This window comes from Pteropus vampyrus, unplaced genomic scaffold (genome assembly GCF_000151845.1).
Source record: "Pteropus vampyrus isolate Shadow unplaced genomic scaffold, Pvam_2.0 Scaffold306, whole genome shotgun sequence".
Taxonomy (NCBI): Eukaryota; Metazoa; Chordata; class Mammalia; order Chiroptera; family Pteropodidae; genus Pteropus; species Pteropus vampyrus.
Window position 1 is genome coordinate 1,114,816 of NW_011889087.1, and position 25,440 is coordinate 1,140,255.

At 36.4% G+C, this 25,440-nt stretch overlaps 1 protein-coding gene and 1 pseudogene across 1 annotated transcript in view; one reads left to right on the forward strand and one right to left on the reverse strand.

Moving 5' to 3' along the window:
* The window catches only part of LOC105303519 (leucine-rich repeat-containing protein 37A-like), a 45,547-nt gene extending 20,328 nt beyond the window's left edge, over positions 1-25,219 (forward strand). The window contains exons 6-15 of the mRNA XM_023521576.1: positions 5,519-5,590; positions 6,184-6,258; positions 14,808-14,926; positions 16,778-17,055; positions 17,317-18,591; positions 18,999-19,103; positions 23,137-23,186; positions 24,612-24,666; positions 24,748-24,890; positions 25,000-25,219. Coding sequence (XP_023377344.1) covers positions 5,519-5,590; positions 6,184-6,258; positions 14,808-14,926; positions 16,778-17,055; positions 17,317-18,591; positions 18,999-19,103; positions 23,137-23,186; positions 24,612-24,666; positions 24,748-24,890; positions 25,000-25,102 — 2,275 coding nt within the window. The 3' untranslated portion in view covers positions 25,103-25,219. The remainder of the gene's footprint in view (positions 1-5,518; positions 5,591-6,183; positions 6,259-14,807; positions 14,927-16,777; positions 17,056-17,316; positions 18,592-18,998; positions 19,104-23,136; positions 23,187-24,611; positions 24,667-24,747; positions 24,891-24,999) is intronic.
* On the reverse strand, positions 19,955-20,073 carry LOC111730317 (annotated as a pseudogene).
* Positions 25,220-25,440: the final 221 nt, after the last annotated feature.

A 25,440-nucleotide genomic window follows, 5' to 3' on the forward strand; every position in this document is an offset into this window, starting at 1 on the left:
CTTCTTTAAGGCTTTTCTCAGAACTTTGATTAAAATATAGGCTCACCATTTCAGATTCTTTAGACTTTGCCCTCTGCAAAGGATTTATGTGATACAGCTAGAGCTCTTGTATTGAGGAGCTTCACATGGGGAGTCACGTTCTCATGGCTCATGGACCTATGTAGGTGAATAAAGGAAAGGGGTTACTCCATCCCCAAGTACTTCAAATGTATTGGAACAGGGTCTAGGTCACTCTGCTTATTTCTTTGACTACCTTCCTCTAAGGAACTAGTTTTGTCAGCCTGCCTTGGGATTCTAGCATAGATAGTTTTGCAGTTTGTCCTATTTTAAATTTATTTTTACTGTCTGTTTTGGACATTTTTTCCAGCTAAAGCTGTTAGGATTTCAGTACATTTAGGACAGTGATGACATGCTTCAGTCCTCAATTCTTCTCTGTCTCCTCAGTTAATAGAAAGGAAACGTAGCCCATCTGTCTGGACCTGTATAGAAGAATTTGGAGAAAAAAAAATAACAGGTAAGAAATGTTCCCTTATTTTCTGAGCTACCTATAATCTGTTTCATTGTTCTACAGCAAAAGGCTTATGGAAAAATAGTTGAGTTTTCCTCTTCAAACAAGGTATATTTTAAAAAATCAGAGCCATATTTCTTAAACATTGACTCTGTTTTAAACAGTCTTTACGGCTAATAAAAACTGCTGCCACATTTTATTTCCATTCAGATAAACCCATGAGTATAAAAAAGGCAATGAACTATGTATGAGTCAGCACATCTTTTATCTATAAAATGAGGGAATTGAACTGAAATGTAAATTATCTCTAGTGCAATGTCCACTGTGAATCTAAAACCATTTGTATTGTGGTTTGTGGAAAAAACAGTTGCTATAGAGTCCCCCCAAATTTGAGCTGTTGAATCAGTTCTCATTCATTCTCTCCTTTGCCCAGGTACAACCTTAGTGAAGAAGACTGTAGTAAAGACAGGAAGAGGAAATAGGATAATTTAGAGGGGCCCCATATTTCGATTGCACTAGAGATAAAAGCAAGGATATGAATCTCAGTTGAAGAAGGGCTGCCCGGTTAAGAGGAAATGCTGAGCTGATGCGGACAAGGCCATGGGCGAGCTATTACCAAAGAGTGTAGGACTGGAGAACTGAGATAATTTTGGAGGAAGGATGACGAACTTTGCTAAATTGTTTCAGCTACATATTGCTTTATAGTCATTCTTAATGACTTGCGGGGAAAGTGGATGGGGGAACATGCAAAGGTGGAGGAGAGCCCACGGGTGATCTTACAGGTTTTAATGCCAAAAAATTTTATTTCGAAGCAAATAATATTCAAAGCCTCAAAGTTTGAGGAACTGTGCTTAATCAGACATGCGACACTCACACTCTTTTTCTTCATCACATTATCTTACTGAATATTAACTAGTGTTACAAATCAAACAGGTTCATGGTACTAAAATAATCTAGATAAATGGGCTAGAATAGGAAGAATAGGAGAGTTCCGAGTTAAGAACAAACTGCGTGGCTCCCAGCCTCACCACTGACTTCCTCCAGCCTTGGTCATGGGGGAGTCTGAGTCTTCACTCCTCTTTTCTCCATCCACCAAAATGTTTGATCTTCTGGCAGCTGGTACTCTACATATGACAACATGGTTCTTTTTCTAAAAAAATTGTGATACAATCCACGCACATAACATAAAATGCATTATAAAGTATACGATTCCTTGGTTTTTAGTGTATTCAGTAACCACCACTTTCTAATTCCAGGCTGTTTCCATCACCCCCTGAAAGAAATACGGTCCCTGGTAGCTGTCAGTCTCCATCTCCCCCTCCTCTCAGGCCCTGGAAACTACTAATTTACTTTCTGTCTCTATGAATTTACTTATTCATATAAATGGAACATGTAATATGTGGCCTTCGTGTGTCTGGCTTCTTTCACATAGTATGTTATTTTCAAGGTTCATCCATGTCGTAGCATGTATCAATACTTCATTCCCTTTTAAGGCTGAATAGTATGCCATTGTATAGATATACAATGTTTTGTTTATCCATTCATCAGTTAATGGACATTTGGGTGGTTTCCACTTTTTGGCTATTTTGAATAATGCTACTATGAACATTCACGTACAAGTGTTTGTATAAACATATGTTTTTAATTCTCTTGGGTGCATACCTAGGAGTGGAAGCGCTTGGTCATATAGTAACTCTGTTTAACTTTTTTGAGGAACTGCCAAATTGTTTTTCCACAGTGGCTATACCATTTTGCACTCCCTTCAACAATGTATGAGGATTCCAATTTCTCCATATCCTTGCCAACATTTGTTATTGTCTGTCTGTTTGATTACAGCCATTTTAGTGAGTGTAAAGTGTTGTGGCGTTGATTTGTATATCCCTAATGACTTAAGACATTGAGCATCTTTTCATGTACTTATTGGTCATTTGTATATCTTCTTTGGAAAAATGTCTCTACAAATCCTTTGCCCATTTTAAAATTTGGTTACTTATTGTTTTATTGAGTTGTAAGAGTTCTGGATATAGGCTTTTATCGAATATATGATATGCAAATATTTTCTCCCATTCTATGAGTTGTCTTTTCACTTTCTTGATAATGTCCTTTGAAGCATGAAAGTTTTTATTTTTGTAATGGGGATGAATTTTCAGATGTCCTTACTTCCCCACTGTAAAGTCCAATTTATCTACTTTTCTTTTGGTGGTTTGTGCTTTTAGTATCATAAATAAGTAACCGTCACCTAATACAAGGTCATAAAAGTTTACCCCTTGTTTTCTTCTAAGGGTTTTATAGTTTTAGCTTTTACCTTACATTTAGATATTTAATTAATTTTGAGTTAATTTTTATATGTGGCATGAAGTGGAGGAGGCCAACTTCGTTATTTTGCATGTGGACATACAGTTGTCTCAGCAGCATTGAAAATACTACTCATTCCACGTGAAATTGTTTTGGCACCCTTGTTGAAAATCAATAGACAGTATATGCGAGGGTTTATTTCTGGACTGTCAATACTGTTCCATTGATTTATGTGTCTGTCCCTCTGCCAGCACCATACTCCGATTGTTATAGCTTTAATTTGGATTTTGAAACTAGGACATGTGAGTCCCCCAATGTTGTTCATCTTTATCAAGATTGTTTTGGCTATTCTGGGTCTCTTGAATTGCCATATGATTTTAGAATTAGCTTATCAGTTTCTGGAAAGAAGTCAGTTGGAATTTTGATAGGGATTGCATTGAAATCATAGATCAATTTGGGGAGTGGGACCATTTTAACAGTATTGTCTTCTGATCCATGAACACAACATGTCTTTCCATTTATTTAGAACTTCTATAATTTCTTTCAACAACGTTTTATAGTTTTCAGTGTATGAGTTATGTACTTTGGTTAAATTTTCTCCTAAGTATTTTTCTTTTTTTATTTTTTCTTTTTATTTTTTTGATGCTGTTATACATGGAATCGTTTTCTTAATTTCACTTTTTTGCATTGCTAGTGTGTAGAAATACAGCTAATTTTTACATACTACTCTTATGTCCTGCAACCTTGCCAAACTCATTTATTAGTGCTAATTGATTTTTTTTTTTTTTCTAGATTCCCAGGAGTATATCTCATGGTCTTCCAGTTTCTCAGACTTATGTTGGAGCATTTCAAAGCCTATGGACATCTCAGCTTTTCCTTTTAAGTTTTTTGATTAGGCTGTGTTTTGCTCCAACTGTTAACCCATTGCCTCAGCGCCTGCCCTGCTTAAAACATTTACCTGTATTTGTTTTCAAAAAATGCCCCCTAAGGAGAGGCTTTTAGCACTAGGCAGCTCTCAGATCAAAGGCAAGCCTTTCAAGTAAGATATTCAAGGAACCACTGGACAAGTAAAATGACAATTCTTTGGGAATGAGCTTTTGAAGGAACTCTAGCTCCATTCTGCTTCTGCCAGTACAAGGGATGTGGGCTATTTTTCAAGATTTCTACTGGGGTGGAAAGCCAAAGGCCTAGGATAAGTTAAAGCAACACGGATCACTGTTCTTACAGAAATTAATCGTTTTTCTTGAATAAGTATTCCCTGGATTGCTGCAAGCCTATTGGTTAAATTCCAGAGTTTAAAAAAGTTGATTCTGACAATTTTTGCCAGTTGTATTTATTTTGTTTTTTGGGGGATGAATTTTCAGATGTTCTTACTTCCCCATTTTTACTGATTTGCCTACAACCTGGTTTGAAATCTCTAAAGTCTCAATGACTGGAGGCTAATTAAATATTTAGAATCATGAGAGATGATTAAGGGAAAGGAATGAAAAGAAAATGTAATTCTCATAGAGGCTCTCCCAGAAGAAATTTGAAAAGGTATTCCTATATTTGGTGGTCTTAAAATTAAGATTAAAGTAACAGTCATTTTAAACCCCTTTTCTTCGATTCAATACAAGCTTTGGAGTCAGAACTGAGTTTAAATTCCAGCTCTGCTTCTTACCAGCTTGAGAACCTAGGACAAGTTATGTAACCTCTCTGTGCCTCAGTTTCCTCATTTGTAAAATGGGGTAATAATAATATCTAACGCATAAGATTATTATAAGGATTAAATGTGAAATGCTGGTCACAGATGCCTGGCAGCCCAACAGATATTAACTACGATAGTTATCTTTATAATATTTTGCAAAAGTACACTAATGATTCTTGAGTGAAGGCAGATTTTCTTTTCTTTCTTTCTGTTTCTTTTTGGTTTTATTTTGTTTTGCTTGTTTAAAGAATTGAGAAAAAAAATCAATTCCAGCATTTGGAATAAAAATTTGTGTCAGAAAAACAAATTGGTTCATTTGATTGCTATGTAAACAAATGTTATTTATCTATTAAATAAACATTTATTAAATACCTGGTAAATGTATGTCCGGCACTATGTCAGGCACAGGGACAGCAATGACAATGAAGTGTTATCCCTGCCCTTGAGGAGCTGACAGTTTAAGAAACTGAGAAGTAAACAGGTGATTACATACAACGTCACGAAGGCTGTGAAACAGGAATACACATGGGAGTATGTCATGGGAGTATGGCTTTCACCAGTTCCTCTTAGATTTATCGCTTCTGTGGCTCCAAAGGCAAGGAATTGGTCCTATTTTTCTCTTTAATAGGGTGGTTCAAAACTATGAAATTTTTAAATTTTCTAGAGGTGAAAGAAAAGCACCTTAAATTATGGAGGACACTCGAAATATTATTTCCTATAAAGCAGAAGCTTCCTATCAGCTTAGTCATTTTTAGGATTTTCAATCTGAAAAGTTCTTCAGCATATTTTTTTCTTTGCTATCCACTTTTTTCCTATTTTTTTTCTCTTTTTCTTTTCTACTTTATCGTCTAGAGACCTGGGTAGCTCCCAAAGGAAGAGTGCTTTATGGATTCTAAGGGTGATTTATAGGTAAAGACAGAAAATGATTTTTTTTTTTACCCTCAAGTTTCGTACCAAAAGAGATGATTATAAACTTTCATAACAGTTATTTAAAATACAGATAACTTTAATTCTATTGCATTTTTCAGAATTCTCAATCGTAATCCTCTGATAACCGTTGAAGATTCATATCTTTTTAAATTGCCAGCATTGAAATATTTGTAAGTATTGCAACAATCTCATGGCTCATGAGATGAATTACGCTCTTTTTCATTTTTGTTAAAGATTAAGTATTTTGCATTTTGGCTAAAAATTCATAATTTAAATTTTAACTGAATTATCGAATAAGAGTTATTGGCACACAAAAAAAAAAATGATTAAGAAAGGATGTACATGGGCGAGACAGCCAGCAGAGGAAGGAGGCAGTGTTGAAGAACACATACCGATATGGAACATGTAGATGCATGTAGAAATACCAGTTATTCCAGAAAGCAAAGAGGAATAATTGTATGTTATATATTTTTTAAAAAGAGTAATCGAGAAGTGGATGCAGCTGAGAATGAGAAGTAGGATAATGGTTAAAACAAACAAACAAACAAACTGTACCCTTTAGCACCAAGGTCATTAATTTGATGATGCAGATAAACTTTTTCAATAAGAGGTCTCTGAAATTATTATCTATGGCAAGTAATCTCTTGAGCTGGCTTGACAGAGAAGCCAGAATGGAACTAATCACATATTGTTAAGTGTATTTTCAAGTATAGAATTTTTGTCTTTGGGTTTATGTCATGCACGTTTGGGCTTTCTTCTTCAGAGACATGGGAACAACACAAGTGTCACTTTCAACAGTTGAAAGTATCCTCATGTTGACCCTTGAATTGGAAAAACTGTAAGTTGATTTTTTATACATTTATTTTCACTTAGTTGTTTTTTTAGGTTTACTTTATTATTAAGTCAGATTTATTGAGGTATAATTTTCATTTAATAAAATTCACCCTTTTTACGTGTAAAGTTAAGTGAATTTTGAAAAATGTATAGTTATGTAGCTACCACCACATTCAAGATGTAGAATACTTCTGTCACCCCGCAAAAGCCCCTCACATTCCTTTGCAGTCAGTCCCTCCTCCCACCTCCAGCCCTTGGTGACCATCAATATGATTTTTGTCTCTGTAGTTTTGCCTTTTCTATAATATCTTATAAATTAAATGATAGGGAGCGTAGCCTTTTGTGTTTGGCTTCTTTCACTTAGGATGATCCTTTGGGGATTCATCCATGTCGTCGCACCTATCAGTAGTTTATTCTTTTCTATTGCTGAGTAACATTCTGGCTGTGTGACTATACCAGTTTGTTTATGTAGTCATCCATTAAGGGATATTTCAGTTTTTTCTAGTTTTTTGGATATTGTGAATAAAGCTGCTAAAATCACTCACATGTGTGAATATATGTTTTCATTTCTTTGGGGTAAAATACCTAAGGGTGGGATTGCTTCATCATATGCTCACTGCATATGACTTTTTAAGTAACTACTAAACTGTTTTCTAAAGTGGTTTTACCGTCATGCATTCCTACCAACAGTATATGAGAGTTGTAATTGCTCTATATTTTCACCTAATTCCTATAGTTCAGTTTTTAAAAAAAATTGAGTCTTTGTAGTAGGTGTGTGTTTGTATTTCATTGCGGTTTTAATTTGCATTTCTCTAATAGCTGATGATGTTGAGTGTCTATCTGAAAATCTTTTTCAATGAAGTGTCTATTCAAATCCATTTTTAGCATTTTATTTTATTATTAGTTTCAAGTATACAGTACATTGGTTAGACATTTATATAGTTTATGAAACAATTCCCCCCTATTACCCTGTCGCCCCTCTGGCTCTACACAAAGCCATTACCTTACTGCTGACTGCGTTCTCTAAGCCATGCTCGCCATTCCCGTGACCATCTCTCAACTACTAATTTGTACTTCTTTAACCCTCTACCCTCAAATTCATTTTTCAATTGGGCATTTATCTTATTACTTAGTTTTAAGAGTGCTTTATATAAGTCCTTTCAGGTCTATGTTTAGTAAATACCTTCTCTCAGGTTGTATTTAGCAGTTTTTTGTTTCTTACGTGGTTTGTGCTTTTTTGTCTGTCTTACCTAAGAAATCTTTTATGAGATTTTCTCCTAGGTTTTCTTCCAGAAGTTGTCTAGTTACATTTAGGTCTATAATTCATTTTGGGTTAATTTTTTTATGTGGTTTAAAGTAAGGGTCAGGTTTCTTTCTTTTTTTTTTTTTTTTTTGCAGTTAAAAAATATTTTTCTAGAGCCCTATTGTGACAATTTGTTACAGAACTTACTGCATCTTAAATTGTGCCAACTCCCCTCCAATATGGTAGGCTAATGGAAACTTGCTATTATGCTAAGGCTAGGTGAGGGTGTCACGTTACATTAGTATGAGAAAGGGCTCTGCTCCAATTGCTTTTGTCAGGTCAGCCTACTAATGACTGTCTTCACTACATTGTCAAATCTGTTGGTCACTACCCTAGTCTCATCTTCCTCAGCCTCCCACAGCATCTGCCACAGTCAGTCCCTCCCTTGTCAGCTAGACAGTTTCCTCTCTGGATGGATATTCAAAATCATTTCTCTCTATAACTATAATACTATTATTACTGCACTGAAGAAATTAAATTCCTACACAGTAGTATTATATAATAAAGATTTGATATTCAAATTTTCCCAGTTGTCTCAATTATATCATTTGTAACAGCTTTTTGAGGTATAATTGACATATAATAATTTGTGTTGAGATACATATACATATATACGTATATATGTATGTGTGTGTGTGTGTGTGTGTGTGTGTGTGTACCATGAAACCATCACCAAAATCAAAATATCTATCACCTCAAAAAGTTTCTTTGTGTCTCTTTGTAATTCTTCCTTCCTATTTCTCCCTGTGCTCCCCCATCCCCATGCAACCATTGATCTGCTTTCTATTGCTATAGATTAGTTTGCATTTTCTAGAATTTTATATAAATGGAATCATACAGTATCTATTCTTTTCTAAATGGCTTCTTTCACCCAGTATGATTATTTCGAGATTCATCTATGTTGTTGTGTATATCAATAATTCATTTATTTTTATTGCTGAATAGTATTCCATTATATGGAAATACCACAATTTATTCACCATTGATAGATATTTGAATTTTTCCAATTTTTAGCTATTACAAAGAAAGCTGCAATGAATATTTGCGGATAGTCTTTTTATGGATATATACTTTTATTTCTCTTGGGTAAATACCTGGAAGGGGAATGGCTTGATTATATGGTAGGTAAATATTTAAGTTTTTAAAAAACTATTTTCCAAAGTGGTTGTACCATTTTACATCCCCACTAGCAGTGTATGAGAGTTTCGTTTTCTTCACACGTTTCCCAGCACTTGCTATGGTCAGTCTTTAATTTTACATAGTTTAATAGGTGTATAGTTGTATCTCAGTGTAGTTTTAATTGGCATTTCTGAATGATTAATGATATCAAACATCTTATGCTTATTTGCCATCGTACATCTTTGAATCTTTTATCTACATTTTTATTAAGTTTTGGTTCTTTATATACAAATGGAATTTATTCTGGAAACAAGTCTTATATTCAATATTTAATTTGCTAAGTATTTGCTCCCATGTGTGGCTTATCTTTTCATTCTCTCAAGAGTGTCTTTTGTGGGGTAAAATTCTTAATTTCGATAAAGTCCAATTTATCCTTGTTTTTTTTTTTATAGATTATGCTTTTGATATTGTATCTAAGAAATCTTGCCTAATTCAAGGTCCTAAAGGTTTTCTCCTATGTTTTCTTCTAGAAGTTTTATAGTTTCAGGTTTTACATTTAGATTTTTTAACCAATTCGAGTTTATTTCTATATATGGTTTGCACTAAAGTTCACTTTTTTTTTTCCTAAGAAAAGTTTTATTAGAAGGGAAAGTATACTTCCAGATGTGGAAGCGGGCCTGAGCAAGAGAAGCATGGCTCTAAAGGCCTAAAGTTCACTTTTTAACATGTCGCTATCCAATTGTTCCAACACTATTTGTTGAAAAACTACCCTTTCTCCCTGAACTGCCTTTGAATCTGAAAATCAGTTTTCCATATCTCTCTATTCGTGGACTTTCTGCTCTGCTCCTTTGGTTTATTTGTCTGTCTTTATACCAATATCACAATGTCTTGAAAGTGTAGCTTCGAAAGTTTTGAAATCAAGTTGGTGTTAGTCCTCCAACTTTGTGCTTATTTTTTGAAAGTTGTTTTGGTTATTATAGGAGCTTCACATTTCCATATGAATTTTAGAATTAAGTGGTCAATTTCTACAGAAAAGCCTGCTGGGATTTTGATCTATAAATCAGTTTGGGGGGAATTGACATCTTAATAATACTGAATCTTCTGATCCATGAACGCATTATATCTCACTCTTTATTTAGGTCTTTCTTAATTTCTCCCAGCAATAGTTTGCAATGTCCAATGTGCACGTCTTATATATCTTTTGTCAGATTTATTCCTAAGCGTTTTACACTTTTGATGCTATTATAAAGAGTATTTTTAAAATTTCAATTTCTGATTATTCATTGCTAGATATTAGAGATTATTTTTTTGTGTATTGACTTGTATCCTGCAAACTTCATAAACTCACTTATTTTAGTAGCCTTTTTGTACATTCCATCCAGTTTCCTACACAGATAATAGTTATCTGCAAATAAAGATAGTTTTACTTCTTCCTTTTCATTCTGAATACCTTTTATTTCTTTTTCTTGCCCTATTGCACTAACCAGAACATTCAGTACAATGTTGAATAGAAGTAATGAGAGCAGAAATCCTTGCCTTTTTCCTGATCTTGGGGAAAAAGCACTTTGTTGTTCATGATTAAATATGATGTTAGTTTTCTTATAGAAGTCATTTATGAAATTGAGGAAGTCTTCCATTCTTAGTTTGCTGAGGGTTTTTTTTTTTTTAAATCAGGAATAGGTGTTAGATTTTGTCAGATTCTGCATCTATTGCGATGACATATGACTTTTCCTTTTTAGTTTATTACCTTGGGTAAATTATATTAATTTTCTAAAGTTAAACCAACCTCGTGTTCTTGAGATAAACCCTGCTTTGCCATGATATATCATCTTTTTATATATTGTTGGATTTTATATGCTAAAATTTTATTTAGAATTTTTCCATCTGTGTTCATGAGAGATTTTGGTCTGTAGTTTTCTTTTCTTGTAATATCTTTGACTAGTTTTGATAAGGGGAAAGTTGACTTTACACATGAGTTGTGAAATAGTCCCTTGTCTTCAATTTTCTGGCACAGTTTGTGTAGAAATGCCATTATTTCTTCCTTAAATGTTTGGTAGAATTCACCAGTGAAGACCTGTGGGCTTGAAGCTTTCTTTACAGGAAGTTTTTAAACTACACATTCAATTTCTTTAATAGTGCTATTTAAGTTACATACTTATTCTTGAATAACCATTAGTAGTTTCTGTCTTTCAAGAAATTTGTCCATTTCATCTTGAATTTATTGGCATAAAATATTATAATATTTTCTTATTATCTCTTTCATATCTGTAGACTATAGTAATATCACCCTGCTTGTTACTAATTTCGATAGTCTGTGTCTTCTCTTGTCTTTTCTTGATCAATCTGGCTAATTTGTCAATTTTGTTAATCTTCTCTAAGAACCATTTTATTTCACTCATGTCTCTGTTTTCCCTTTTATTAATTTCTGCTTTAATCTTTATTATATCCTTTCTTCTCCTTTATTTGTGATTAATTTGCTCTTCTTTTTCAAGTTTCTTAAGGTAGAACTGAAGAAGCACTGAGTGCTGCATTCGCAACATCCCAAATGTTGACATCTTGTGATTTCAATTTCAATCAGTTCCAAATAGTTGCTAATTTCCCTTTTGATTTCTTCTATGACCCATAGGGTTACTTTTAATTTACAAACATTTGGAGATTTTTTTCAGATTTGTTGATTTCTAATTTAATTCCACTGTGGTTAGAGAACATGTATTGAATGACTAATATCCTTTTTAATTTATTGAGTGATTTATGGTCAATAAATTCTAGTAACAGGACAGAATATGATCTATTTTGGTAAGTGTTATGTGCCCACTTGAAAAAAAAATGTGCATTTTTCTGATTTTGCATGGAGTGTTCCATAAACGTCAATTAGGTCAAGTAGGTTGATAATGTTCACGTCTTCGGTATCCTTACTGATTTTCTACTTGTTCTTTCAGTTATTAAGAGAGAGATATCAAAATATCCAACTACAATTGTGGATTTGTTTGTTTCTCCTTGTCATTCTCGTTTTTTCTTCATATATTTTGAAGCTCTATTATCAGGTATATAAGTGTTTAGATTATGTCTTCTTCATTAATTGACTTTTTTACCTTGATGAAATAACCTCCTTTATCCCTGGAAATATTCTTTGCTTTGACATTGGCTTTGTCTTATAGAAATAGAGCCACCCCAGCTTTCTTTTGATTAGTGTTAACATAGCATGTTTTTATCCTTTTAACCTGTTTGTATCTTTCTATTGAAGATGATTCTTGTAGACAGCATATAGTTAGCTTTTGCTTTTTTATCCAGTGTGACAACTCTTTTAATTAGGGTGATTAGACCAGCTACATTTAATGTAATTATCGATGTGATTACATTTGAATCTTCTGTCTTGCTATTTGTTTTCTATTTGTCCCACCTGGTTTGTTGTTGTTGTTGTCGTTGTTTCTTTTTTCCTCTTTTCCTTTCTGCTCTCTTGGATTGAGTACATTTTAGTAGTTTATTTTCTTTGTTAGCTAATTCGTTATAACTCAGGTTCTGTTATTTTAGCAGTTGCTTTATGGTTTATAGTGTACATCTTTAGTTTATTATGGTCTATCTTCAAATGATATTATACACTTTCATGAATATTATTAGAACCTTGCAATAATATACTTCCATTTCTCCCCTCCTGGCCTTTGTGCTATTGTTTTCATACATTTTACTTTTGTTTGTGTTATAAACAGCATACTATATATTTTTTCATTTAAACAATTATCTTTAAAGATATTTAAATAATAAGAAAAATCTTATATATTTACCTAGGGAATTACTAATCTCAGTATTCTTTAATCCTTTGTAATAATCTATATTTCCATCTGGTAACACTTTCCTTCTGCTGAAAAATACTTTCTTTAGCATTTCTTATAATGCACATCTACTAGTGGTCAATTCTTTCAGCTTTTGTATGTCTGAGAGTCTTTATTTTGCTTCTGTTTTTGAAAGATCTGGGTATTGAATTCTAGCTTGATCGTTGTTGGGTCCCCTTCGCCCCTTTACTACTTTAAAGATGTTCCTCTACTGAGTTCTGGTTTACATAGTTTCCAACAAGAAATCTTCTGTAGTTGTTATCTTTGTTCCTCTGTATATAGTGTGTTTTTCCCCCACTCTGGCTGCTTTTAAGATTTTCCCTTTATTGCTAGTTTTGAGTAATTTGATTATGATGTGCCTTGGTTAGTTTTGTCCATATTTCTTGTGCTTGGAGTTCATTGACCTTCTTGGATTTGTGAGTTTATAGTATTTACCAATTGGGAAATTCGAGGGTTATTATTTCTTCAATTTTTTATGTTTCCTCTCCTTCATGGACTCTTAGTATACATATATTAAGCACTTGAAGTTATACAACTCACTGATGCTCTGTTATTGTTTCTTTTGTTTCTCTTCATGTTTTATTTTGGATAGTTTCTATTGCTCTGCCTTAAATTCAGTGACCTTTTCTTCCACAGTGTCTAATCTGCCATTAATCCCATTCAGTGTCTTTTTCATTTAGACGCTGTAGTTTTTAATCTCGGGTTTGTAGGAACAGGTACTATTTCTAACCATGTGTCATATACAACTGTTCTTGTCTCTAATCCTTTAATGTGGTTGTTTTCCTGGTCAGTACTTTGTTGAATACTTAAGCGATCCCTCTGCATAATAGCCCCAGAGTTCTTGTCTGTGCACCTCTTTTCTTTCTAGTACTCTTCTTTTTAAACTCTAGTTACCTTGTTTCCCCATACTCCTTAGGGAGTCCACCGGTCTCTGCCTAGGTTTTTTCTTCCCTGCATCATGACCTATAAACTCAGAGCAGTAAGCTAGAGCAATCACAGGGCTCACTTCATTTATTTACATCTCTTGGGGATTACTGTCCTTCATTGCCTGAGGTCCAGTTTCTTGAAAACTGTTGTTTCATATATTTTGTCAGGTTTTTTCATTGTTTCAGGTAGGAAGTTAAATTGGTCCCAGTTGCTCCATCTTGGCCAGAAGCCAATAATAGTCTTTAAATCTGTTTTGTTTTGATTCAGGATCCAATAAAAAATCAGATATCACATGTCATGTCTTTGTTTCCTTTTGTCTAAAACATTTTTCTACTTCTTTTTTTGGTCATCTTGACATTGACACTTTTGAAGAATCTAAGACAGTTGTCTTTAACTTGTCTCACAATCTGGATTTGTCTGTATCCTCATGATTATGTTCAAGGTAAATATTTTTGGGAAGAATACTGCGTAGGTGGTGCATCCTTCCCACCTCATCACTTCAAGTGGCCCATAATGCTAAGTTTGATCACTTGATTAAGGTGGTATTTTCCAGATCTCTCCATTGTAAAGTTATTTTTTCTTTATTTTATCATCTGTGGGATGATACTTTGAGATCAGTGAAGATTCTACTCTCAGCTTTTTACCCAACTGTGCATCAGTAAATCCTTGTCTAAATTAATTATTACATCAATGGTTGCAAAGTGGCACTTTTTTCTAATTCTGTCATTCCTTCTACATTTATTAGCTGGCATTATTTTATAAATAATAGCCCCCCCCCTTTTCTTTTTGAGTATCATTATGAACTTCTGGGCTCTTCTTTAAATTAATTATGTTATACCTTATCATCATCATTCTTTTGACTGTTCAGATTGCCCACATTTAGCCAATGCAATCTGTTATGTTTAACTACACAACAATTTGTATGCCCTGAGTAATTTCTAATATATATTTCTAATATATTTACCACTTATAATTAGGAATTAAGAAAAGGACTCCATAAGTGAGAGACTTATTCAGCCTCTTCTTAGAAGTCTTCTCTCTTCTCATTTATTCTCAACCCAAAGAGAGACATTTAGGTTGGGAGGAGAACTTCTGAATTAAATTTCATATTCGTGTCATCCAATTCTAATCTTTATCATCTTTGTTCTAGGAATACCATACCTACTGCCATCCTTCTGTCGAGCATCCTTGTCCTCTTCTCTATTTATTTACAACATTCAAGAGCAGCAAATGGCCAACTGGTCCCTACTCAACTGAGCAGGCCACATGCCCCAAGAATTCCCTTTTACATAGCCCTGTGGTAGCCTTCGCCTACCTCTTTTACCTACTCAAGTAACTCCTTTGCCACTAATTTCTCTGTGTTTCCATTTATAGGATCTTACCTACTCGTATTGCCTGCTGCCTCTGCAAATTTAAAAACAGTATTGAGGTTGTCTGCAAGACAGTCAAACTACATTGTGATACTGAATGTCTGACAAACACCTCATATTGTGGTGAGTCTGAATTGCCTGATGATAAATTTTTAAATTTTTATTTGTTTTAATTTTTTATTTTTAATCAATGATGATAAATTTTTAAACTAATAATGTAATCGCGTTAATTTTATTCATTCAGAGTTTGACTCCCTAAATTTCTAAGAACTCCCTTGCTAAAAATCAGATTAAAGAACAAGAGGAAGGAATGGAAAAGGGAAAAGAATTAACATTCATGGCTATATATTTTGCATTGTGCTCTCTGCTTGGTGCTTTACGTCTAAATGAGAACTTATTCATATAGTGCATCACAGTTTATAAACTGATTTTCTATGCATTAGGTCTCAAGTGCCCTTTCACTTATAAGACAGATATAGATACATTTTTATTTAATTTGTTTTTGTAATTTTATAAAAAGAGTACAAGTGATGCTGTTTTATAAAAGTTTTATTTGGAACCTGAGAATTTCTGGTTCCATCACCAGAAGCTGCTACCCAGGTTTTCGAATGGATGAGAGGGCTCTCGTATTCTCAGACTAACTCTGAAGCTCAAGATTTTCTACCCACAAAACCCTTGGGTGCTTTTAAGTAGTTTTCTATATATTAATGTCATTGGCACTGACTTGATAACTTCCAAAATGTGCTTTCATGCCCAGATAGCTTGAATACTGGTCTCTGTCAATGATCTGGGGTGCATCATAAATAATAACACTTTGCTACTTATATAAAGACAGTGTTGCTCCTTTTTCAAAACAATTTTTTTTTTTTTTTACCAATTATATTACTGCCTTCTCCCCCAGAGGTAGGCAGAACAGGCATTTTAATCTCCTTTTATAGGTGAGTGAAAATAAGATCAGAAGTGTTAAGTCCTGTAGCCTAGTGCCTAGATCTCCTGCTTCCAGTGTGGGGCTCTCCGCAAGCCTATGCTCCTGCTTTCTCAGGATTCTTACCTCCTCCTCTGACCTTCAGCACCAACAACAATACTTTTAATTCTTCTGGGAAAGAAACCCAGCTATACAGTGGTACACTCAACCTTTACGCAGTCAGAAGCTGTGGATGGTTTTCCAAGAAAAGCTGAAACGATAAGAAATGAAATGAAAGAAAAGTAGGCATCTGACAGAAGTTGCTTTTTCCCTTACGCATTTTAGGACCTCAAGTATTATTCCATAGATTTACTGAACATGCCACATTGGCATATAACCTGGTAAATCTCTTAACCCACATCCCAGATGCCTGCCCATATTTAGGCAAAGAGCAAGGGTAGACATAGTGTTTTCTTCTGTATAGAGTCTTCTGTTATGGGGGCTGGGATATGCAGGAGCAGGAACCAAGCAAAGGAATCAGCAGGTAAGTGGAGAAGGGCATGTCCAGATGAGGAGCTGTTAGCAGTGGGTATTGCTGTGGTCATCTATGACGGGGCCAAGAACACGAGCATGCCGAAGAGGTGGAAGGAGGAAGCCTCATTTTCTCTCTGCATCTGAGGAGCAGGACAGAGTAGCCTATATAAGTATGAAGGGTCACAGTAGATCTGCAGAAAGTCTAACTGAGTGGGGTCTTCCAGCCTTGGCTTTTCTTGAGTATCAGGCAGTTGGCCTTTGGGATCCAATGGAATAATCCTAAATGTAATTACTGTATTTCACACTATGGAATATTCTCAGTAGATAGGCACTTTTTCAAAATATATCTTTCTCTCCTTTTGTTGTGCTGCCAATCATAGATAGGTTTAAGTTTGGGTTTATTTTTCTCCTCTCTAAATGGCACTCAAAAGTTTGCTGATTCCTAATTTATTTGACTGGGATATATGACTGCAGACTAACAAAAAGCTGTCCTATCAGTCTTTCATTTTCAAAAATGGTCTTTTCTTTTTTGACAGATGAAGAAATAGCCATAGGGAATGCAGAAGGGTCATTCATGAAGGTATTACAAGCGCGGAAGAAGAACACCAGCACTGAGCTGATCATTGAACCAGAGAAGGCATCCTCAGACAGAAATGGCATCAGTTTGTCAGGCTCCATGAACGAGCAGCTAGACTTTAATGATGAAAGTGATGTTATTAGTGCACTAAATTACATACTGCCTTATTTCTCAGAGGGAAATCTAGAAGACGTAGAATCAATATTATTACCATTCATTAAACTCCTTTTTTCAAATGTACAAGATGGAGATATGCCCCTGAGTCATTTGAAAAACAACACGAACGACCCTTCGCTTAAACCTGAATCCGACAATTCAACTTACAAAAATAAATTAAAAAAACTCTATTTTCTGGAAAATTTATTAGATGCAGAAATTCAAGAGAAAATTGATGAGGTTAAAAAGAAAGAAAAAACTGCCATGCTTATAAATTCCAACCTGTTAGGCCCCAAATTTAAACGCCAAATATTTCGAAAGAAAAAATTGAAAACTAACCAGCCACAAGAAAACAGCTTAGCAAAGATTCAGAGTGTCAGGAAAAGGCTGCTGAGAGTGAACAGGGTCCTCAAGGACCCAAGGGGCATACAGAAAAGGCACTTCAAAGAAGTGGGAGATCAGAGCTTCAGGAGGAAACAGAATGCCCAGCCAATTGTGGAGAACACAGTCAAAGAAAGAAGACTCAGGAGGCCATCCCCAAGGGAGCTGGAATATCTTCACATGGTGCACAGGCCCAGGAAATTGGTGGAAAACTCCTTCAACACAGAGCCTTCATTCATAAACAAACATAAGGCAGCAGTTTCATCTTTCCTGAAACAATTCTCAATGGGCAGGCCTTCAGACTCCACCTATCCAGGATCCCTCCCTCAGGCTAAAAACAAATCAAAAGACTTTAGCTACCCTATTTTCATTTTAGAAAATGCAAATGCTAGAGTTAGAAATATGAAGGCTTCCGAACTAGTCTCACATGCCAGAAAGAAACACCTCTTTCATAAAAGTCGCTCTCATGTGATCCAGAAAACATCCAAGCCCAAAATGAGTCGAAAGTTCAGAAAGGAAGGTTCACTCAATCGATTGATGCTTGCCAAGAGACCCCCGTTCTCTGTAGTGAAGAGCCTCATAAATTCCCCTGCACGAGAGTCTTTTTCATCATCAGAAGAACTGACGTCTCAGGAAAATCCGGATTTTTTTTCTCTTTCAGAAACTGCTACAGAAAATGCGACTGCAGCAAACAGAACTGCACAAACTGTTTTTGAAGAAAATGTTCCTATGGGAAATATTACTGTGCCAGAAGAAATTATCCCTAAAACCTCTGACCATGAGAATGTTTCCTCGGCAGATTCTGCTGTTACTGCCGACAACTTAATGCCAACTGTTAAACAAACCAATGAAACTCAGTGGGAATACCACAATGTGGGCACCGATTTACCCTCCACAGCCCAAGGCTTCACTTTTCCATTTTTCTCATCCCCAGGTGATCAATTTGAAACTCAGCTAAACCAGCAGCTACGGTCCCTCATCCCCAACAATGATGTGAGAAAGCTCATTTCTCATGTTATCCGCACTTTGAAAATGGACTGCTCTGAGGTCACCGTGCAACTGGCCTGTGCCAAGCTCATATCCAGAACAGGCCTCCTGATGAAGCTTCTCAGTGAGCAGCAAGAAGTAAAGGTGGCCAAGGCAGAGTGGGATACGGATCAGTGGAAAAACGAGAACTATATCAATGAGAGCACAGAAGCCCAGGCTGAACAGAAAGGAGGGCAGGAGTTACGCGAGGTGAGGACAGCTCCTGAAACCTGGAACCTGGACTTTAAGTCAGTTCAGGATAAGGACCAGGGGTGCCTTGTCTGTGTCTTGTCTTGCCATGTAACTTTGGCTAAGACAGCAATCTCCTACTTTGCTCATTTAGAGAATGGTGCCACTATTCCTAGGGTAGACAAAGAGGACCTGACACACAAGATAAATAAATGGTAGAAGAAACTGCTAATGATAAGATTGTATAACACACTAGATTTGGTTTGTTCTTTAAGAACCTATAAGCTGCTCACCTGAAAGAGTAGGGTTTTAGGACAGTAGTTTAAGAATGGTTAGCTATTCTTTAGAATAAGATTAAGAGTAGTTTTCATCCTTTCCATTTTTTTTGTTTTTTAAAAAAATTATTCTTTTTTATTTTATTTTTTTAGCTCACAAAAGAAGTTCCAGGATATGGCTACAACAACAAACTCATCCTGGCAATATCTGTGACTGTAGTGGTGATGATTTTGATTATAATTTTCTGTCTCATTGAGGTAAGACAACAGTTAATTCAGATTTCCAAAATATATTCTGTCTTTATAATAGATTCAGAAGCTACAAACTGAAAATTAAAGCCATTTTCCCACCTACTACTACTTGATATTCCTCTTCAGTCATGAGGACTAAGATATGCTTTGTTCTTTTATTGCAAATTATATTCCAGGAATTTTTAAAGGAAGCCCTCTCCCTGAGAGCTCTGTGGAATTGAAACTGAAATAACAAGCCATTGGACTATTTTGAGAAGTTAAATGTAATGGGCCAAAGTTGACACGATAGCAAAATTTCTTCAACTCAGAATAACGTTGATTTGATATACACACAAGTCACTCTCTATCACTGATTTCTTTCCTCGTTGGCTTAAATGAGGAGAGAGAGAGTTAATCTCCATCTTCATGGAGCTATATCACCCTGGGAGGAAGGACATGGCGGAAAAGATAAAAAGTCATCTTGTCAATTCATTAGATTTACTTAGCTTTCTTCTCCAGTGTGTGAGGCATTATGCAAATAGGTGTAGTTAAAGCACTGCAGCCTAAATCCTGCATCAGGCTACTCTAAAGCATGTCATATTTATAGTCACCTGTTCCTGCAGCTTTCCTGTGTACCTTTTGTTCAATTACATAATGGTTTATTTTCCCAATGGCCAGGTGCTAACATTAAAAGACTGATTTAATAAGCTGACAATCTTGACTCTACCTACCACTCCAACGTAATTCACCTTATTTACCTTTTGCACTGTCATGGCGGCCCTCCTTCCACTCCAGCCGAGGCAGCCTCTCACCACAACCTAGCCGCACCATGCCCATTTCCACTTGTTTGTTTGTTTGTTTGTTTGTTTGTTTTTAAGTGCCTATGGCACCTGGTATTCCTAGGTGGTCTCCCATCCAAGTACTAACCAGGCCCAACCCTGCTTAGCTTCCAAGAACAGATGAAATCGGGTGCGTTCAGGGTCGCATGGCCACAGACACCCATTTCTACTTTTGTCTGTGCCTTTGCCCATCTAAAATTCTTTTATTTTGCTCTGCCTGTGGAAGTCCTATGAATCTCTCAAAAATAAAATCAAGTCATCTTTCCTCATAAAGCCTTCCCTGAATACCCCAGCCCTCCTGGTCCTCACACCTCTGTGAGATTTGTCAATAGGGGCAATAGTAACAACTTAAAGTCCTCCCCCTGAGAACTTAAAAATATAGTAAACAGTTTTTTTAAAAGGCTCCCCAAGACAGAAATACCAAGGTCAACACACCATGAAGCACAACACAGATGGCTTCCTGTTCTATCAAAATTGAATAAAATCTGACGGAATGTACTAAATGCCAAAGAGAAATGTGTCTATCTGCAGGAGGGTTGGTCAGTAGTAAAAGCATAGAAAAAGTGAAGAAGACACCAACATGGGTAATGCCCACCCTGGCATTGCCCAAGAGTAGAGATGGCACCTCAGGCAGGTCGAGTCAGGCCCACTAGGCAGGCTGTGCCTGTTGGGGAGATGCGTGGATCCAGCTATCTCAGTCCTTTCCACGAAACATTGGGTTCGATTGGTTCCTTCTGTTCTAATTCTCTTCTCACCAAGTACCCTTCTAATTATGCTTTAGTGTGCCACAGTGGCCTAGTTCTACAGAACGTAATTCCCTGATCATGTAGACAGATGCTGTCTGTGGAACAGATGTTATTCTCAGTGTCAGGTCACAGTCTGCGTTCTGATTTTTGGTTAATCCTATGGTATTGGTAAGGTGAGACTGCCCCAATGGGAAGGAGTTGGGGATTAGCATGGCGTCAGCTTGCCAAGGTCTCTGGGAAGACAGTCAGTGGCCATTGCCCAGACAATACCCTCTCCATCTCCAGGTGGCATGTGGCCTTTTGCTTTTTTGGAATTCCTATAAACACCTATACTGCTTTTCATTTCTATGTAGTTTAACCTTGCATTTGTGTTTATTTATGTGGTTTAATTATTTCTTCTACCCACTTAGATGATAAGCTTTTTGAGGACAGGGGCCATGTACTGTTTTTACTCTAGTAGACAGTAATGGTGTTCAAAGGAAGGGAGATGAGGCATTATGTCAATTCCACAATGAGGAGTAATACTACCTAATATATATTTGAAGTAACAGGCAGAGTTCAGCAATTGACAGACCCATGTGTTCCTAAGACTTTTAGAACCTTTCAATACTTTAATCAGTAGAAGAAAATAAATAAATGGTAATAAATTAGCCTCCTAACTATGTGAGAGGAAAATAACGGATCTCTGTTTCTCACTTTAAACAAACGTATTTACATAAATGTAAAAAAAAAAAAATCCCATAAAAGTATTAGAAGAAAATAGAAGCAATCTTTTTATAGTCTTGTGGTAGATAAGAGTTTTCTGAGCCTGATATCACAGGCAGAACCCTTTGATAGATTTGATCACCTTGTCTGTGACACCAAAAGCAAATTTAGCACTGGTTTATGCCAAGCAAGGGGTGAAGAGTTTTCCATATATTATCTGATTCAATCCCTACAATCTTGTGAGGATGATATCCCCACCTTCTTTCATAGATGAAGGAGATCAGCTTAAAGCCCCAGTAGCAGAACTCGGTTTCACCTGACTGCAAAGCCTGTGCTCCTTACTTCACTGTTCTGTCTCCTTAAAGATAAAAACACGGGAGGATATTCAAAACAATGAAATTCAGTGAAATCCATTGAAAAGATTATTATATTTAATAAGAAAGAGAATTTTGTAAATCAATAGGAAGAAGACACAATCAAGGGGAGAAGGGGGCCAGGGCTGTGAAGAGTAGGAAGCATGTTGACAGTCTGTCAGTATATCTGCCTGTCCCTTCCTCATGGCTTATGGGGTGTGGGTTTTGTTAGCGAGGCTTTTGTCACCTCATGGTATGAAAATAGCTTCTGTTATTTTCTTTTGGTACTTTCATAATATTTGTTATTATTTATCATTTTTAATCCATCTAGAATTTATTTTATTTGTTTTTGGTGTGGTTGAGGAAAGGGACTCTAACTTTTTTCCCCTTCATGAGATCCAATTGTTTTAAAATCTGTTAGTGAATGGCTCATTCTTTCTTCACCAATCTAAAATACGGTCTTTACCTGGACTCTATTCTATCGACCCAGTTAGTTATCTTATCCTGTACCAGTATCAGTATCATACTACATCATTCCAGTTGCTTTATAACATATTTTGATAGCTGGTAAGGTAAGCCCCTGCTCTTTCATCTTCTTTTTCATAGATTTCATAGCTATTCTTGCATACTTTTTCTACCAAATGTCAGCTGGCCAGTTTTTGTTAAAAAATTGTCTTGGGATTTGAATATGATCGATTGCATTGATTTGTAGGTTAATCTGAAGAGAACTGAAATCTTTATAACATTCTAGGAACACAGTATCTCATGTCATGTATTCATTTCTTAATGTCTTTCAGTAGAGTTTTAATGTTTTCATCACATAGATCATACACATTTCGTTTGTGGTATATAGGAAAGCTGTTGAGGTTTACATGTTGATCTCTTGATTTTGTATCTAGCCATCTTACTGAATTCTCATGTTACTTTCAATAAAATTTTAGTGATTCTTTTGGGCTTTTTCGGTTGTCCGTCATTTCATATGCAAATATGTTTTGTCTCTTCCTTTCCAATACTTCATTTTTTAAATTAAATTAATTAGGATCTCCTCAGCAACGATGAAGAGTAGCAGTAGTGAGGGACATCCTACTCTTGTTCTCGACTTTAAAACAACACTGCTGTTTAGGTTTCTGGTAGATACTTTTATTTTCTTTTACAAAGAGTTTTTATGAGGAATTATCTATCCGTTCAATGTTATCCAATACAGTCAATAAAATGCATTGCCAGCTGCATGCAAGGTCCTAAGTTAAGTACTATGGAAGAGTCAAAGGACTAGTGAACAGGATAGAATGCCTGTCCTCAGAAAGAAAGTTATCATCTCACTGGGTAGATAAGACTTAAAATTACAAGGAATGAATAAAGATTTAGAGCATAGTAGTCATTGTGATGGATAATCATGATCATGTTTCCTTCCAAACAGATTTATTCTCATAGAACAGCATCAGAGGAAGATAAAGAAGGAAGCTCAAGGTAAATAATAGTCTGGCAATTTTTAGTGTATGTGCTGCTGAAGCAAGGGGCAAGGGCATGAAGAGTAAGATTTAAAATTTAAAAATTTTTAAAGTAGAATTTTAGAACTAGAAGAGAATTTAAAACTCATCTATTTCAATCTCCTCATTTTACGATTAGGAAACCACCAAAGTCAGGAACAATACTTATTTACCCTAATGCTTTACCTGGATTCGGCAAATCAGCTCCTTAGCCAAAGCTGAGACAGAATGTGACTGGCACAGACGCATCTGCTATCACTAGTCCTTTAAGGAAAGAGAGTGGAGAGGGAGAGGTTTTGGCTGTACCTGTTCCTGCTGGCGGTAGGCATCAAGCCAGTCCAGAGGCCTCCTCAAAGGCTCCAGGGAAGGGGTAGGGAAGGCCATGTGATTTGGGGTAAGAGGGCTGGTCTCCTTCAAAGCTGGTGGAAGGCACAATATTTGAGTCCTTTCTGAAAAGTAGCAGGAAAACGTCCCTTCTCATCCTACTGGTTTTCAAGCCCCCACTCTCTGTTCCCTTTATCCAGTTTTAACTGGGAGAAACCTTAGACAGTAGTTTGTTTCTTCCTTTTAGAATAGGGAAATGGAGAAGGACAAAAGGAAAATATCTTGCCCCATGTCACACCGCTAGTGAGTGTTGGAAGGAAGATGGTTCCTTTCCCATTGGGGACTTCTCCATTGATTATACTGTGCTTGGGCTATGAGCTACATTTTATGTCACAACTCTGTACACACATACCATATAGACATAAAACAAACTTATTATGCACTCTGATTTTTTTTTCTATTTCGTTTGTATCCGAAAAGAATATTTTGTGTTGTAGTGCTGGTCATGACCATTAAACTGATTTCACGACTCACTCATCAGTGACAGCCTGCAGAATGAAAGTCAGTGAGCTAGATAACTATGCTAGTTGGACTCAAGCATTTAGTTGGTGTGATCTAACTTAAAGGATAAAGCAGCTAGGAAAATAAAAGCGCCCTCTCCGCCACCCCTTGCAAGTGATGCATGTGAGACTAAATCCGAAGGGGACCGATGTAAAATGCTCTGAAGAGAGTGAAGCGCTTCTGCCCAGGGCGGTGGTGCATTTTTTTTCATTGCATGAGAGCACCTGGCCAAGAACCAAGCAGGTGAGTGGGACGGCAGGTCCTGTCTGTACTCCACACCAAGCCACATACAGAGGTCTCCCCAGGGACACTGTGGGGCCATGTTGGACAGACACAGAGAACTTCTTGGCAGCCCAGCATGCATGGGACTATTTTCTAGGTCCCAGGTCTGTGGTGATTTTACTCATTGTGGTTATGGGACAAAGTACCCATTTAGCGCTAATGAGACCAGAACTATACGTCGTGAGAGACATGGAAAATAACGCAAATCACTAATCGTTGGTATGTGTTTTTCTCCAAGGGGCTTTTTTCGATTTCTGCTGCGTAGGAGATGCTCAGTGGAACGGGAGAATCAGGTAAATCTGAGCAGGATAAAGAGCTATGGCGGGAGAAAGCACGGCAATTGCAGAATTAATGTTTCCCTGCCTGTTTTCTAGGAGGGCTTTTTCTGGAGAAGACGGCCGCTTTGGCTTAGGGACATGTACAGACCTCTTAATGCCACACGCAAGAAAAACATGGCCCAGAAGCTGCATGACAAAGATTCTTCTGATGAGGATGAGATTTTCAATAAGGATAAAGGGTAAATGATTGGGGACGATTTAGGTTTCTTATCTAAAATAAGGAAATAATGAATAGTTTAATTGTTCCTTTCAAGAGTAAAAGCCTTGGCATTATTCTTCTTACCCCAGGGAGCTCGGTGAATCCTCAACAGAGAAGGTTCTGTTTAGAGAATCGGCTACTGAAGAGCCAGTTGAGGAAAGTCAGGCAGGACATGACACCGTCAAAGACTGAACCCCATCCTGCCTCAGGCCACCTGCAAATTTTATTTTGTAATATTGGCTTCTCGGCATTGCTTGTCAAATACTTATTTTTCTCATATTAAAATGTATAACTTAATAACCAACTCTAGCCATGTGGTGAGGAATTAAAATGTAAATAGTTAAGTATTTATATACAAGTAATGAGGACCATAGGCAAGAAAAGCAGAGCTGAAGTTAGAATCCCTGTGGTAGCCAGTACTTCCTCAAGAGCCAGTGTGGGCAAAGAAAGATGAAAAGGGGCTTCTCTCTCTCATTTCCCCAGTGCAGCCAGTCCCTGGGAACTGGGAAACACATCATCCTCAAGGGGTG